Source organism: Tiliqua scincoides, chromosome 1 (assembly GCF_035046505.1).
Source record: "Tiliqua scincoides isolate rTilSci1 chromosome 1, rTilSci1.hap2, whole genome shotgun sequence".
NCBI lineage: Eukaryota > Metazoa > Chordata > Lepidosauria > Squamata > Scincidae > Tiliqua > Tiliqua scincoides.
The window spans coordinates 68,253,027-68,268,202 of record NC_089821.1 but is presented as its reverse complement, the minus strand read 5'-3'; the positions used below and the strand labels follow the sequence as shown (position 1 = coordinate 68,268,202).

At 45.3% G+C, this 15,176-nt stretch overlaps 2 protein-coding genes across 2 annotated transcripts; one reads left to right on the top strand and one right to left on the bottom strand.

Annotated features, from left to right (window-relative positions):
• The first annotated feature begins 6,549 nt into the window (after window positions 1-6,549).
• On the top strand, window positions 6,550-7,485 carry LOC136644684 (olfactory receptor 5V1-like). The gene has a single exon (XM_066620749.1). It carries the CDS (start codon window positions 6,550-6,552, stop codon window positions 7,483-7,485), a length of 936 nt encoding a protein of 311 aa, XP_066476846.1.
• A 6,307-nt stretch (window positions 7,486-13,792) lies between these two features.
• Window positions 13,793-14,716, bottom strand: LOC136654368 (olfactory receptor 5AR1-like). The gene has a single exon (XM_066631346.1). The coding sequence runs from the start codon at window positions 14,714-14,716 to the stop codon at window positions 13,793-13,795; it is 924 nt and encodes a 307-aa protein (XP_066487443.1).
• Between the last annotated feature and the right edge of the window lie 460 nt (window positions 14,717-15,176).

Sequence of the window (15,176 nt, the reverse complement as noted above, 5' to 3'; positions counted from 1 at the left end):
TGAGGGGTAAGTCTGAACCGCTCCCATGATGCCTGACTGGCTCCAGGAGGCAGGCAGGCGAACCCCTTGCCTGGACTGACAGGATAGTGCGGCTCTGGTGGCTGGCCTGTAGTCCGGCTGTCTTGCCCCCTTTGGAGGTGGCGTTGAAAGGTCTAAGCTGGCAATTGACGGCTGGGGCCTCAAGCCAGGTGGTACACCCAATGAGATCTCAGGGGGAGGCAGATGGCTAGGACCATTTCCCCATATAGCCCCGCACGTTTTGATGTTCAGTGTTTATTGCCCTGCTGCAGTTGAAGCTTAATAAAGTGGCCCATTTTCATCCAAGCCGAAGTCTGGTGTCTTTATTGTGGGTGTGGGGGTAACACATTCTTCAACACGAAGCCCCAACATAGAGTCTCTTGGAGACACCCAAGATCAAAGCACTGGCACCAGCTCAACCTGATACTCACCAGACACTCCATCCTTCCCAGCATCAAGATAACATGCAGTTATCTTAGCCTGTGACATTGACCACTCCCTGATATGCAGCAGAGTGAAATGCAAACTAAGTGACTGTATCACACAAGGAAGGAAGGAAGACCTCACATTGACACCAACAAGACCCGGGATCAGGGAAAAGTGGAGGAATTTGCACTTGAGGAAATTCTTCTAGGCCCAGCCGATGCAAATGCATCCAACAGATGGGAACATTTCTAGAATGCCATTTACAACACTGCCTTGTCCATATTCGGCAACAAGACCAACAACATGGCAGACTGGTTTGAATCCCACTCAGAGGAGTTGACATCAGTCATTGAGAAAAGAAGAGAGCTCAAGCAGCATACAAAGCCTGTCCCAGTGAGCACAACCTGCAGGTCCTCCGAGCTGCTCACAGCAAAGTCTAGCAGATTGCCAGGAGATGTGCTAATGGCTCCAGCTTTGTTCCCAGATACAGATACCAGCTGACACAGGCAACATCAAGGGGATATATGATGGTATCAAGCAGGCCCTAGGTTCAACACAGAAGAAAATTACCCCTCTGAAGTCTGCCACAGGTGAGGTCATCCAGGACTGGGCGCAGCCGATGGAACACTGGGTGCAGCACTACTCTGAGCTGTATTCCAGACAAAATGTAGTAACCGAAGAAGCGCTGAACAACATTGAGTGCCTGCTTGTGTTGGAGGAGCTTGACAGTGATCCAACCCTAGCAAAACTTCACATGGCCCTGGACTCCCTTGCCTCTGGCAAGGCACCTGGGAAAGACAACATCCCTGCTAAAGTCCTAAAGTGTTGCAAAGAGATCATTGCCACTGAGCTGCATAAAATCCTCTGTCTCTGCTGGAGAGAAGGTGGAGTACCACAGGACATGAGGGATGCAAACATTGTCACGCTGTACAAAAACTAAGGTGGCAGAGGTGACTGCAATAACTATTGTGGCATCTCTCTCCTTAGCTTTGTAGGAAAGCTGTTTGCCCGAGTTGCACTAAAGAGGCTCCAGGTACTTGCAGAGAGCATCTGTTCAGAATCGCAGTGCGGATTCCAAGCCAACAGGTCCACCACTGATATGGTATTCTCCCTTAGACAGCTGCAGGAGAAATGCAGGGAACAAAGACAGTCACTCTTTATAGCCTTCATAGATCTCACAAAGGCTTTCGACCTGGTCAACAGGGATGGCCTCTTCAAGATTCTCCCCAAGATCTGATGTCCACCCAGGCTCCTCAGCATTATCAGGTCTTTCCACAAGGACATGAAGGTCACTGTAGTCTTTGATGGCTCCACACCAAACCCCTTTGACATCCGAAGCAGAGTGAAGCAGGGCTGTGTTTTTGCGCCAACATTGTTTGGGATTTTCTTTGCTGTCCTGCTGAAGCAGGCCTTTGGAACTGCAACAGCATCTCTCTCCAGACCAGATCAGACTGAAAGCTCTTCAACCTCTCCAGACTGAGAGCAAAGTCCAAAGTCCAGCTGAAATGCCTGTGTGACTTCCTCTTTGCCGACGATGCAGCTGTCACCGCCCACTCTGCCAAAGATCTTCAGCAGCTCATGAATTGTTTTAGCAAGGCCTACCAAGACTCTGGACTGACAATCAGCCTGAAGAAAACACAGGTCATGGTTCAGGACGTGGACTCACCTCCCTGCATTACAATCTCTGCGTATGAACTGGAGATTGTCCATGACTTTGTGTACCTTGGTTCAAAGATCTCCAACACTCTTTCTCTCAATACTGAGCTAAACAAATGCATCAGTAAAGCAGCTACCACGTTTTCCAGACTCACAAAGAGATTATGGTCCAACAAGAAGCTGACAGAACATACCAAGATCCCGGTCTACAGACTTGTGTCTTGAGTACACTTCTGTAGTGCAGTGAGTCATGGACTCTTTGCACACAACAGGAGAGGAAGCTGAACCCTTTTTACATGTGCTGCCTCCAATGCATGCTCGGCATCACCTGGCAGGACAAAGATCCAAACAACACAGTCCTGGAATGAGCTGGAATCCCTAATTTGTATACACTGCTGAAACAGAGACGCCTGTGTTGGCTTGGTCATGTCGTGAGAATGGACTATGGTCGGATCCCAAAGGATCTCCTCTATAGAGAACTTGTGCAGGAAAAGTATCCTACAGGTAGACTACAGCTGCGATACAAGGATATCTGCAAGAGGGATCTGAAGGCCTTACGATTGGACCTCAACAGATGGGAAAGCTTGGCCTCTAAGCGTCCCGCTTGGAGGCAGGCTGTGCAGCATGGTCGCTTCCAGTTTGAAGAGACACTTGGCCAACAGACTGAGGGAAAGAGGGAAAGAAGGAAGGCCCATAGCCAGGGAGACAGACCAGGGACACACTATACTTGCTCCCAGTGTGGAAGGGATTGTCACTTCTGAATTGGCCTTTCCAGCCTCACTAGACACTGTTCCAGAACCACCATTTAGAGCGTGATACCATAGTCTTTCGAGACTGAAGGCTGCCAACAATCTCTGAGCAAGTCATTTTCTCTCAGATTCCTTAGAGATCTGTGTCTCAAGGTGCATCATTTATCTTGATGCCATTTTTTTCTCCAGTGGTAAAAATCTGCTTTGTCTGATGACGGGGCAATGCTTTCAAATATTACTTCAGAATAGCCATGCCAGCATTTTTCTGAACTTCAGCAAATTCTTCACAGGTTCTTCCTGAGTTGACCAGACTGCAAGGGAAACCCAAAAGGCAAGTGGATACCCTTTCTTGACTCAACAATCATGGGCAGTCAAAACTTTTAAGGTCTGCAACTCTGTTCTTCAGTCAGTTTCTTTTTGTGATAGTTCAGTGAACTAAAGAGTGGAAATCTGATTTCACATCCAAGCTCTGCCTTGAACTCTGCCTTGATGACCTTTGACAAGTTTTCATTTTGCAGTCTTAAATTCCCCATTGATAATATTGGAAGATTTGTGGAATGCTGCACATAGATATCCTGTGGGTTTAGTAGAAGAGTTGGAAATGATGGTATCTTTGCAATGCCTTGTTGTTATTGCCAACCTTTAAATCCATTTAGCTTCACCTCTAAAAAGAAAGGAATATTTTTGTAAATACTACCGAATAGTAATAAAAAGTGCAGGGGGTTTTTGGCTTAGTTTTTTTGTAACTTTCCATTTACGATTTTGTAAAATCGTGTGTGTGTGTGTGTGTGTGTGTGTGTGTGTGTGTGTGTGTGTGTGTGTAGACGGTACATTTGTATAATCTTATGTGAGTAATGAGAACCCTGGCCTTCCTCCTTCTGAAATGTCTTGTGTAATGAAACATGGGTAAAGAACTCATGTGGGTAAAGAATATGGGTAAAGAACCCATATTACTAGGGCTCGCCTTCAGATATTGTGGCATGCCTGTATTCTGTGCAATACCTTGTCAGACTTCCTTCACATGGGGGAACTCTGCCCAAAAGCACTCTTAATAAACAGATCAATTTTCTTTCTTCAGTACTTTATTATTTAAATTACCCTACAGTGTAAATTGATTGCTCTGAATACAATTTGTCTTCAATGTGCTATCACTTTAATTAAACTGAAGAAGTGAGTGGTACCAACCACTGAAAGTGAGCTCGCAGTTGCTGTAGGCTTGGTCCTGAATGTTTTGAACAAGGAATACAGTCACCCCCACCCCCCTGTGTGTTTGAATTTTCCAGTGAGGTTTAGGGCCCCATCCGGAGCAGTGCATGCCAGTTCACCGCTGGTGTGCACTGATGCAAATGTGCCATAAGGCACGTTTGCAAGCCCTTACCAGGAGCCCAGCACCTGAGCTAGCCCAGCGTGAGCCTGCACTGGGCCAGCTCTGTCGCTGGGCCACATTCCACCACCTGGTAGTTGCCTGGACCACCTGGCAGTGGAGAGATGAGTGGGGGTGTGGGGAGAGGTGAGGAGGAAGCATTCCGGGGTGGGGGGAGGCAGGCAAAGGATGAGAAAGAGGCGTGGTGGAGGGAGGGATGGAGCGGGGCAGGAGGAGGGCAGGACTGGAGCTTGGCTTCACTGGATGCAGAGCCCCATTTTGGACTGCACAGTTCAACATGGGACTCTTTGATTCTGCACCAGCTCAAGAGCCACCGCAGAATTGAGTAGCCCCATTGCGGGGAAGGGGATGAAATTCTCCTTCTCCTGAAGAGCTGCCTCAGGCGTTGGATGCTGCGGCTTCCATTTTGGTGCAGTGGCAGCCCCTGCTTCAGGCAGCTCAAGACTGGGCTGCCCATCACTCTGTTTTTCAAGGGATTCAGAAATGTTGATCTTTTCAGTTACTCACTGTTTATTCCAAATAATAAAAAAACTTGACAACACCGAGAAGGGGAGACACAGACTAATCTGTCATAATATGGAATAAATGTTATATTCCAGGTTTCCAAACTGATGAAAAAAGTAAATGGCAAAATAGTGTTTTCTTCTAACAGTGACTCTGCTTTATTAGCTCTAAACGATCATACACTGAAAAGGAAAAAAAAAATCTCCTACAAAAATCTTCACAGGTGCCTGCTGAGTTTTATAGTATGTGAACAGATTTAAATTTAAGGGCATGATCTAACATTCCAGTGAATCCTCTCCCCTTCTTGCCTGAATTCTGGTTCAGCATGCACAATTCTCTCCCAGTAAGCTTTTCTCACTTGCTAGAATTTCCCCCTGTGTGTGTGAAGAGCTTCTAGTATTATACAGATAAATGTATGAATGGCAGCACTATCTGACCTAAATTCCTCTGTGCTGTTGCAGAGCAGCTTGTGCCAGAGCAATTTGTGCTGTATTTTGCAGGGGAATTTTTGCATTTGTCCCCTTGCCCTGGAAAAGGTCCCAGCCAGCACAACAGGTCTACTCAAACCTGCACTTGCTAAATGACTGGCACAAAGCTGATTGACTCCATGTGGGCCAATCAGGCCCTGGAAGGCAGATAGGATATAGCATGAGCCACTGCTGCTTGGGATCATTACAAAAGGTATTGAGAATAGAAGGACTAATATTATAATGCCATTGCACAAATTGATGGTAAGGCCACACCTGGAGTATTGTGTCCAGTTCTGGTTGCCACATCTTTAAAAGGATATTGTGGAAATGGAAAAGGTGCAGAAGAGAGTGACCAAAATGATTACTGGGCTGGGGCACCTCCCTTATGAGGAAAGGCTACAGCGTTTGGGGCTCTTCAGTCTAGAAATGAGGTGCCTGAGTGGGGACATGATTGAGACATATAAAATAATGCAGGGGATGGATAAAGTGGGTAGGGGGATGTTCTTCTCCCTCTCACGCAACACCAGTAACAGGGGACATCCCCTAAAATTGAGTATTGGGAGAGTTAGGACTGACAAAATAAAATATTTCTTTACCCAGCGTGTTATTAATCTATGGAACTACTTGCCACAGGATGTGGTGATGGTATCTGGTTAGCCTTTAAAGGGGGAAGATATCTGATTGCCTTTAAAAGGGGATTGAACAGTTTTCTGGAGGAAATGTCCATCATAGGTTACAAGCCGTGATGGGTATGTGCAACCTCCTGATTTTAGAAGTAGGTTACCTCAGAATGCCAGGTGCAAGGGAGGACATAAGGATTCAAGTCTCTTGTTGTCTTGTGTGATGCCTGAGTTATCTGGTGGGCTACTGTGAGATATAGAAAGCTGGACTAGATGGGCCTTTGGCCTGATCCAGCAGAACTCTTCTTAGGTTCTAACATTCCAACCTCCTCCTGTGCCCTACCTGTCCACCCCTGCCCTCCCCATTTTCATTCTATCCTTTCTCTGCCTTCCTTGCGCTGCTCAGAGGAGCTCTTCCCTGCTCTGGCACACACTGGGTCCTGCACTGGTGCCTATGGGATGGCGCAAGCCTTTCCACTGGCTCTTCCTGTAGATGCACTGTCACAACATGCTTCGCAGCACATTTGTAACGGTTTGCGCCAGCAGTGTACTTGTTACGCCAGCACACGGGTACAATCGAATTGTGCCAACCAACTGCATTCTTCACCAAATGATTAATAATCACATAATTGACCAAATAGTAATTCTGTTGACAGATATAATAAATTGTCTTTGCCTCTCCTGCATTTCAGGTAGCCCAGTGTATACTTATTGGCAGGAAGATGGAGAAAGCCAACGTAACTGCAGCAAAAGACTTCTACCTCACTGAACTGTCTGATCTTCCAGAAGTGCAGATTGCTCTCTTTGTGATGGTTCTGCCCATCTACCTGATCACCTTGGCAGGGAACGGGGCTATCCTCATGGCAATATGGACAGATGCTCGACTCCACACTCCTATGTACTTCTTCCTCAGTAATTTGTCCTTCCTGGATATCCTTTGCCCGACTGTCACAGTGCCAAAGATGCTCCAGGTCCTCTTGTCCAAAGATAAGAGGATAACATTTGCCGGCTGTGTGACGCAATTACTTTTTCTCATTGATGTGGTGGGCACTGAGATTTTATTGCTAGCCGTGATGGCATATGATCGCTATGCGGCCATATGTAGTCCACTGCAATATACGAGGATCATGAATAAACATCTATGTGTCCAGCTGGCTGCTGGGACCTGGGTAACTGGTTTAATCAATTCCATGGTTCATACCTCACTAATCTTTAGTTCGTCTTTTTGTGGGCCCAATAAAATCAACCAGTATTACTGTGATATCCCCCCAGTGATGGCTCTCTCTTGCTCTTCTACCTACCTCTCTGAACTAGTTGTTCTTCTTGTGGGTGGTATTTTAGGAGGAGGAGCTTTTCTGGTCACCCTGATCTCTTACGTATATATAATTTCTGCTATTTTGCGCATACGTTCTGCTGATGGCAGACGCAAAGCTTTCTCCACCTGTGGTTCTCACTTGAGTATAGTTTGCCTGTTCTATGGGACCACCATTGCCACCTATGTTCGCCCCACCTCCACTTATTCCCCCAAGCAGGACAGAATTGTTTCCATGCTGTATGGGGTTGTCACTCCCATGATAAACCCGATGATCTACAGTCTGAGGAACAAGGAAGTGAAAAGGGCCTTGATGAAGGCAATTGGGCTGAAAGGATTTTCATGAAGGAGGGTCAGTTCCTCTTGGCCTTGTTCACAATCATAATACTCTGTGATTCAAGGATATTTTCACCTAATCTTTGTCTGATTCCTTGTAAAGGGAAGACAGGTCAAATCTCAGTACTAGCCAGTTCTGACACACATCTCCCTGCTTTTGCTTGAAGAGAGGAAAGAGGAAATTTCCTTCCTTTTGGGGTGTCCTGCGTAAGGTGAGATCACCCTCTGAGGTTGTTTAGTCACATCTTCCACATAGGAGCAGATGGCCTTGTCTTAAGTGGCATAAAAGGTTGAAATAGCTGAAGTGTACCTCTGATACAGGCAGGTGTTTGATACAGGCAGGTGTTTCCATTGGTTCCCCAGTAAAGTCAGTTCATAACTGCTACCACAATCTGAGGTGAGGTCACTCAGTAGCTGCACTTGGGCCTTTTCAGGGGTGATCCCACAACTGTAGAATGTTCTCCCTCTCAGGCATTATGCTAGATCAATGTTTCTCAAACTGTGGGTTGGGACCCACAAGGTGGGTTCTGAGGCAATTCCATTCATTTCAATATTTTGTTTTTAATTCTAATGACTTGATGCTACCATGGTCTGTGACTACATCTGTGGAAATGTTACAGATCTGTACTTTTAACAGGCTACTATGTATATGCTTTTTCTAATGTTAGTCAATGGGACTAACTCATAGGTAAGTGTGGGTAGGATTGCAGCCCAGGATTGTTAAAAATTTTCCTGCTTGATGATGTCACTTCTGGTCATGAGATCACTTCTGGTGGGTCCTGACAGATTCTCATTCTAAAAAGTGGGTTCCAGTGCTAAATGTTTGAGAACCACTGTGCTAGATTGTCTTGATCATTCCTCTTAAGGAGGGCTTTGAAAACATTTGATTCTGGCAGGACTTGGAATGTAGGGAGCTGGTTTTTGAAATGCTGCTGTTATGTTAATATTCTTCTAAACCTTAAATAGTAAAATTTTAAATATTTCCTTTTATGCTTAGTGTATTTTGCAGCTTTTGAACCATTAAAGGGAACTTTAGTCAAAAAGCAGCTTAAAATTCAATAAGCATGTAAATAAATGCAAGACCAAAGGTTGAAGATGGTACATTTAGCTGTGTCTGTGTAGTGATTGTTGAATTCACCTTGGCTCACATAAAAATGATAAGCTTTCTTAGAAAATCTAAGGGGGCGGGCAGTTGGGGAGCGGAAGGCAGGGCTGGGACCCGGCAGTTATCTTCAAGATGCTCCCCTCTCCTCGGACTTGTGCCACTTCAGGAGGTGGCACAGGTTTAAGAGAGGGACCAGGGTGCCTTACCTGGTCCGGTTGAGCCACTTTGGGCTCCTATCCTGCTCGGGATACAGTGCAAGCCTCTTGGTTTTCCTGTTCCAGCGCAGGATAGGATTGCAGTCCAATTCACTTGTACACTTTGTTCATGGTTTGTGAGCTTGATTCTGCACGTTGGTAAAATACCAGCAAAAAATAATCTTGATAGAACCATATTACACAAATGAAAAATGTTCTCCCCCCCCCCCGCGTTTTCTCAGCCACGTAAGGGCACATGAGCATTGATAAAATATCACACAAATAGAATATCCATGCAGTCATGTGTATGATCACACAAAGCTTGTTTTTATGCAGTGTTTTGTCAACACTTTTCTTTGTTTATTGGGAAAGACAGAAAAGCTGTTGCAAACAAGACATGAATGCACGTCTAAAATCCATAAATAGGAAGAAACCCTTTGGAGAATTCCAGATCAGGCAAGTCAGAACTCCAAAATCTAGAGCAAATTCTTGATGAGGAGAAATTTGGAAGTTAGTGATCCAGACTTTGGGAATGATAGGATGTGGACAACTGGACAAGCTTGCTTCTGTGAAAAAGGTTGTCATGGTTAGGAATGATTACAATTTTTTTCCTATTCTCTCATTCTATGTATCTGCTCTCTCCCGCATTTCAGTCCCCCTGATTCTAGTTTAACTAGTTGACTAGGCACCTAATTTTACAAACTCTGTGGGTAGGGAGACAGCTCAGACAGTATGGTCTGAGCTGGTGCTCTGTTAATCAGAAATTAGAAGGTGCACAGTTATCTTTTCCTCAGCCATTCGGTGCCTTCTAGCTCAGCAATTTTCAATGAGTGTGCCATGGCACATTGGTGTGGTGCAAATGGTCTGCACATGTGCCACAGGAGTTTGGGGGAGGGTCATTTATTAGTGGGAGTAGTGGGGGATGTGAGCCCTGGCTGGCAGTGCAGTGTGCTTTGTCAATTGTCAAAAAACCGAAGGTGTGCCTTGATAATTTTAGTGCCTTGTCAGTATGCCATGAAATGAAAAAGGTTGAAAACTGCTGTTCTTGCCAATAAGCAGGGCCTGCCCTGAGAACATAAGACCTCTGAGAAGCTGCTCATTTGTCTCTGAATTTCCTGCCCTCTTTCCTGCTTGCTGTTCACCTGGCTGACATGCCATGAGTCATGAGCATATGGTGACTGTCAGATATTTGCTTGGGCTTTGTCAGATACTGGCTTGGGCCCTGACCTTCTGACTATAGTACTTACCTTGCTGAAAGGGGAGTGATTACAATATTGGCCATTTGGTCTCTATGAAATGAAGCCCCAATTCATATTTAAAAATGTGTTACCAATTCCCTTCCCATGATGCATTGGGGAGACATTTCCTATGATGCTCCTCAATTCCCTGCACACCTCATGTCTTTCTTAGGGAGGGGGGAAAGGCAAATAATTAGGCCAGCCATTTACAATCTTTTTCAGCTCATGGCACACTGTCAAGGCACTAAAATTGTCAAGGCACACTCCCAGTTTTTTACTTCCATTAAATTACTACATTATAATTAATATTTAATTAATATAATTAATACAATTAAATCATTACATGACAAAGGGCAGAATCCTAACCAGGTCTACTCAGAAGTAAGTCTTATTTTGTTCAATGGGGCTTACTCTCAGGAAAGTGTGGTTAGGATTGCAGCCAAAGACTGGGGGGGAGGGGGGAATGTGCCTGTGGGACTTACTTCTGACTAGACATGCCTAGGATTGGGCTTTTGGTTGCACTCTTTTTTCTCAAGTACAGGAGCAGGTAATTGGCACTTCTCTCTCCTCCTCTCCTCCACCCCACCCTACCCCCTCCCACAGGCACATTCCCCCATCTCATAATTGCAGTTAGCACCTCTCCTACTGTGTCCCTCCCCTCACTTGTCTGCACCTTCCAAAGGTCCAGAATCACTTGCCTCACATTCTCCCATTGCCTGCTCCTGTATTTCAGAAAAAAATGTGACCCAAAGCCCAATCATATGCCTGTCTACTCAGAAGTACATCCCATTATAGTCAATGGGGCTTACTCCCAGGAAAGTAGGGCTAGGAGAGGATCCTGAGAGCCCAGCCCAGGCATGTCTACTCAGAAGTAAGTCCCATTATAGTAGTAAGTAAGTCCTTATAGTAGTAAGTAAGTAGTAGTACATTATAGTAGTAAGTAAGTAGTAGTAAGTCCTGGGCTTACTCCCAGGAAAGTGGGGCTAGGAGAGGATCCAGAAAGCCAAACCCAGGCATGTCTACTCAGAAGTAAGCCCCATAAGAGTCAATGGGGCTTACTCCCAGGAAAGTGTGGATAGGATTGTGGCCCAGCACCCTTCCTCTGAAAGGTAAAGGCAAGGCAGGGAGGGTTGCTGCAGGCAACTGTGGCAAGGAGAAGGTACTTTGAAGGCCAGCCCATTCTTAGGCTGCTGGCCTCAGCAGACTTGGCTTTCTACCTGCTTGCCTGCCCCTGGTTCCCTCAGCCCAGACCTCCTCCAGGCTTCTCTCCCTGCCCAATCAGCACACAAGACAAACAATGGACTTGATACCCAATCCTAGGCTTGTCTACTCAGAAGTAAGCCCCATAATCCCTGGCTTACTCCCAGGGAAATGAGGATCGGGTTGCAGCCTTCCTCTTGCTCAGCTGCGGCTGCTCCTTTTTCACCTGCATGTGAGGGTCAAAGCAACCGCATCTCCACCGGTGACTACTGCCTGCCTCCACAGCACACCTGAGGCTGCCTTGCGGCACACTAGTGTGCCGCAGCACAGCCGCTGAAAAACGCTGAATTAGGCAAATAGAGTCTGATTCCCTTTATTTGTCAACCTCCCAGAATTAAATTGCCCCTGATGTGAGAAGAGGCCAGTGTGGGAGAAGGGGGGAAATGGTGGGTGAACAATATCTTGGCCCATCTTTCACTGACACAGAGGCTTGGCCCAGATTAAGGGAATGGAAGCCCTGCCCCCCTCCATTGACGTGACCACAATGACAGGGAGAGTTTTGTTAGGATTGGGCTATTAGGGTGCATGGATTCAAAACTCCTGCAGTATGCATGGATTCAATTTCAATTTTTTTTAAATAATTTGATTTGTTTGTTTTCATAAAACACTTTATTGTATCCTGGAACTACACCAGTTTACACTGTATGCCCATTTGCTGACCTTTTGCTTATTTTTCTATCATGACTCTAAGGATACACAGGTCTGCAAAAAAAAATTTTTGGACAGCTGTTTTGGTTTTGTTGACTGATTCTTACGTTTTTTGGTGCGCTGAATCCAAAAATAGCAGTTTTGTCCTAGGACGTCAGGTTTTCGAACAAACGGGTGGTCATCATTTTAAAAAATCTCTTAACGCAAATATTTTATTTAAATGAAAAATATTAACTCATTTGCACAGGTGACAACAAAATTAGCACCACACTCAAGTAGATTGCTTGTGAAATCGTCTTTTTTTAAACTCTAAACTTCTTTTTGAGCTTTTCCTCTTGTAGGTGGCTTCCGAAAGATCCCTATACAACATCCAGCAGTAGTCAGCCATCATCGTTACACTCCATTTCCCTTGATACCTTCTTTCCATTTCTTTTATATCTTGATGGAAACGTTCTCCCTGCTCTTCACTCACTGCTCCCAAATTTTCAGGAAAATTGTCAAGGTGTGAGTTGAGAAAATGGACTTTTAAGCTCACGGAGCAACCAAGCTTGTGGAACGCTTTCAACATTGTTTCCACCATTTCCTTGTAATTTGGGTCCTTTTGGTTTCCCAAAAATTTATTTATGACCACAGTAAAGGCAACCCACGCTTCTTTTTGAGTTGGAGTCATTGAACTGATGAAATCTTTGTCAGATATGAGTTTTCTAATATCTAACAACTAGACTTCTTAGTGGCCAATTTTTTTGCTTCCAGTGATTTTGTAGGTCTCTACTGTCCCATAAACATAGAAAACAAGGGTATTTGGTATACCCAGCCTGTTGTCCCAGCAGCATACACAATACTTTTAAATCCCCACATACCAACCAGTTTTGATTTTGATAACCAACTTTCTTGAGTACCAACTCCAAATTGATTTCCAGCTACCTGTTTGACCAAGGCACATTTCAAATGTGAAAAAACCTGACATCCCAGGAAAAAACGGTGGTCATTTTTGAATTCAGCGCACCAAAAAAAATAAGAATCACATAAAATTATGAAAACAGCTTTTTGGTTGCAGACCTGTGTTAATGCACTCATTATCAGGACAATTTACAGGATGATATGAAGGCAGATATCCAGAATTCAAATTCTGGGCATGACAGCATTAATAGCGACTACAACGAGGGCGAACAGGCTGCAGTAGGGGTAGATCTGGTAGTGATGGTGCATATCTATCCTTTTTCAGTCTCCCCACTCCCAAAGCGCCCTACAGGTAGACCACAGCTGCGATACAAGGACATCTGCAAGAGGGATCTGAAGGCCTTAGGGATGGACCTCAACAAGTGGGAAACCCTGGCCTCTGAGCGGCCCGCTTGGAGGCAGGCTGTGCAGCATGGCCTTTCCCAGTTTGAAGAGACACTTTGCCAACAGTCTGAGGCTAAGAGGCAAAGAAGGAAGGCCCATAGCCAGGGAGACAGACCAGGGACAGACTGCAATTGCTCCCGGTGTGGAAGGGATTGTCACTCCCGGATTGGCCTTTTCAGCCACACTAGACGCTGTGCCAGAACCACCTTTCAGAGCGTGATACCATAGTCTTTCGAGACTGAAGGTTGCCAATACTCCCTTTCTCCCTTCAGACTTCTGCCAGCTAAAGAGCTGGTGCAGGTTCCAAGGAGAACAACTGCAGAGCAGGAACGTTATGGAGAATTAATTCCCTTTCCCTTCTGAAGCCTCTGGGTCTGCCTTCCCCCACTGGATATAGTGCATGTCATTTCAGCACAGCTGCACAAGCAAAGGGGGGACAGATAGGATGGGACTAATAGTCAGTAGGTTTTGTATTGCTGGATGTAGACAAATATGAGAAAAAGTTGGTTACTGTCTCTGAGAGACAACCTATCTCCCCAACATCCTTTTGAAGGCTTCTTTTACTTCTTTGTTTCTCAGGCTGTAGATGAGCGGATTCAACATGGGTATAGCAAGCGTATAAAACACAGAGATGATTTTGTCCTCTTCCATTGAATATTTTGAACTTGGACGTAAGTACATGAATATGGCTGTTCCGTAGAAAACAGTGACAGCTGTAAGGTGGGAGGCACAGGTGGAAAAGGCTTTGTGCCTGCCCTCAGCTGAGTTGATCCTAAGTATAGCAACAAGTATGTATGTGTAAGAGACAAGAATGGTCACAATAGTAACTGACACAATTGCTGTAGAGAATGTGAAATGGATTAGATCAGTGACATGTGTGTCCGAACAGGAGAGTTTTAGGATAGGGGGCACATCACAGAAGAAATGATTGATGATGTTGGATCTACAAAAAGAAAGGTTAAAGATAAATGAAGTCTGAACAACAGCGTTTACGCATCCTGTTAGATATGAAGCAGCCACTAGCAGTTTGCAGAACTGCTTAGACATGATAGCGGTATACAAGAGCGGGTTGCAGATAGCAGTGAAGCGGTCGTATGCCATCACGCCTAGCAGACAGCATTCACAGGACACAGCAATGCAGAAAAAGAAAAACTGCAGGGCGCAACCAGTGAATGAAATAGTTTTGGTTTCTGCTACAAAGGCCATCAGTGTCCTGGGAGCAATGACACTGGAGTAGCCGATGTCTAAAAGGGACAGGTTGCTTAGAAAGAAGTACATGGGTGTGTGAAGCCGGGAGTCAATCCAGATTAACATTACCATGCCAATGTTCCCCATCAGGATCAACAAGTAAATCAGTAAGAACACTGTGAAGAGAACAAGCTGCAGTCTTGGGTTATCTGTGAATCCCAGCAGAATGAACTCTGTCATTATGGTGAAGTTTCTTTCGGCCATTGAAGTGGGTTAGGCTCGCACCTGCATATAACAACAAGAGAATGGCAATGAAAGAGTATTAGGTCATGTCAAGGAAAATCTGGCTGACCATTCCTGCCTCACTTTCATTTTCCTGCAGCAAGTAGAGAGGGTTACGTCTCTGCAACGCCCATCCCCACAGGACAGCACTGGTAATTCTTATTACAAGGAAAACCCACATTAGGGCCTAAGTAGTGAAGAGACATGACAATCCACTAAATTTTCCATTATCCTGGACCAGGCAGACCAAAGATCAGCATGTAACTCTTTTCTTAGACATGACAAGAAAAGGACATTAAACAAAATGGGGATAGGAAGGTAGGTAGAAAATGTACAAGCAAGATCATGGAATTCCTGAGCTTAGTTGAATTTGCAGGCTGTACTCCCATCTGTGTCCCTCACAGGTCTGGAGTTTTGGACTTCATGCCTGGATCTCTGATTG

What these genes read in the sequence shown, in the direction of transcription:
- LOC136644684 (XM_066620749.1), top strand. Translation starts at nt 6,550, where the DNA reads ATGGAGAAAGCCAACGTAACTGCAGCAAAAGACTTCTACCTCACTGAA.
- LOC136654368 (XM_066631346.1), bottom strand. Translation starts at nt 14,716, where the DNA reads ATGGCCGAAAGAAACTTCACCATAATGACAGAGTTCATTCTGCTGGGA.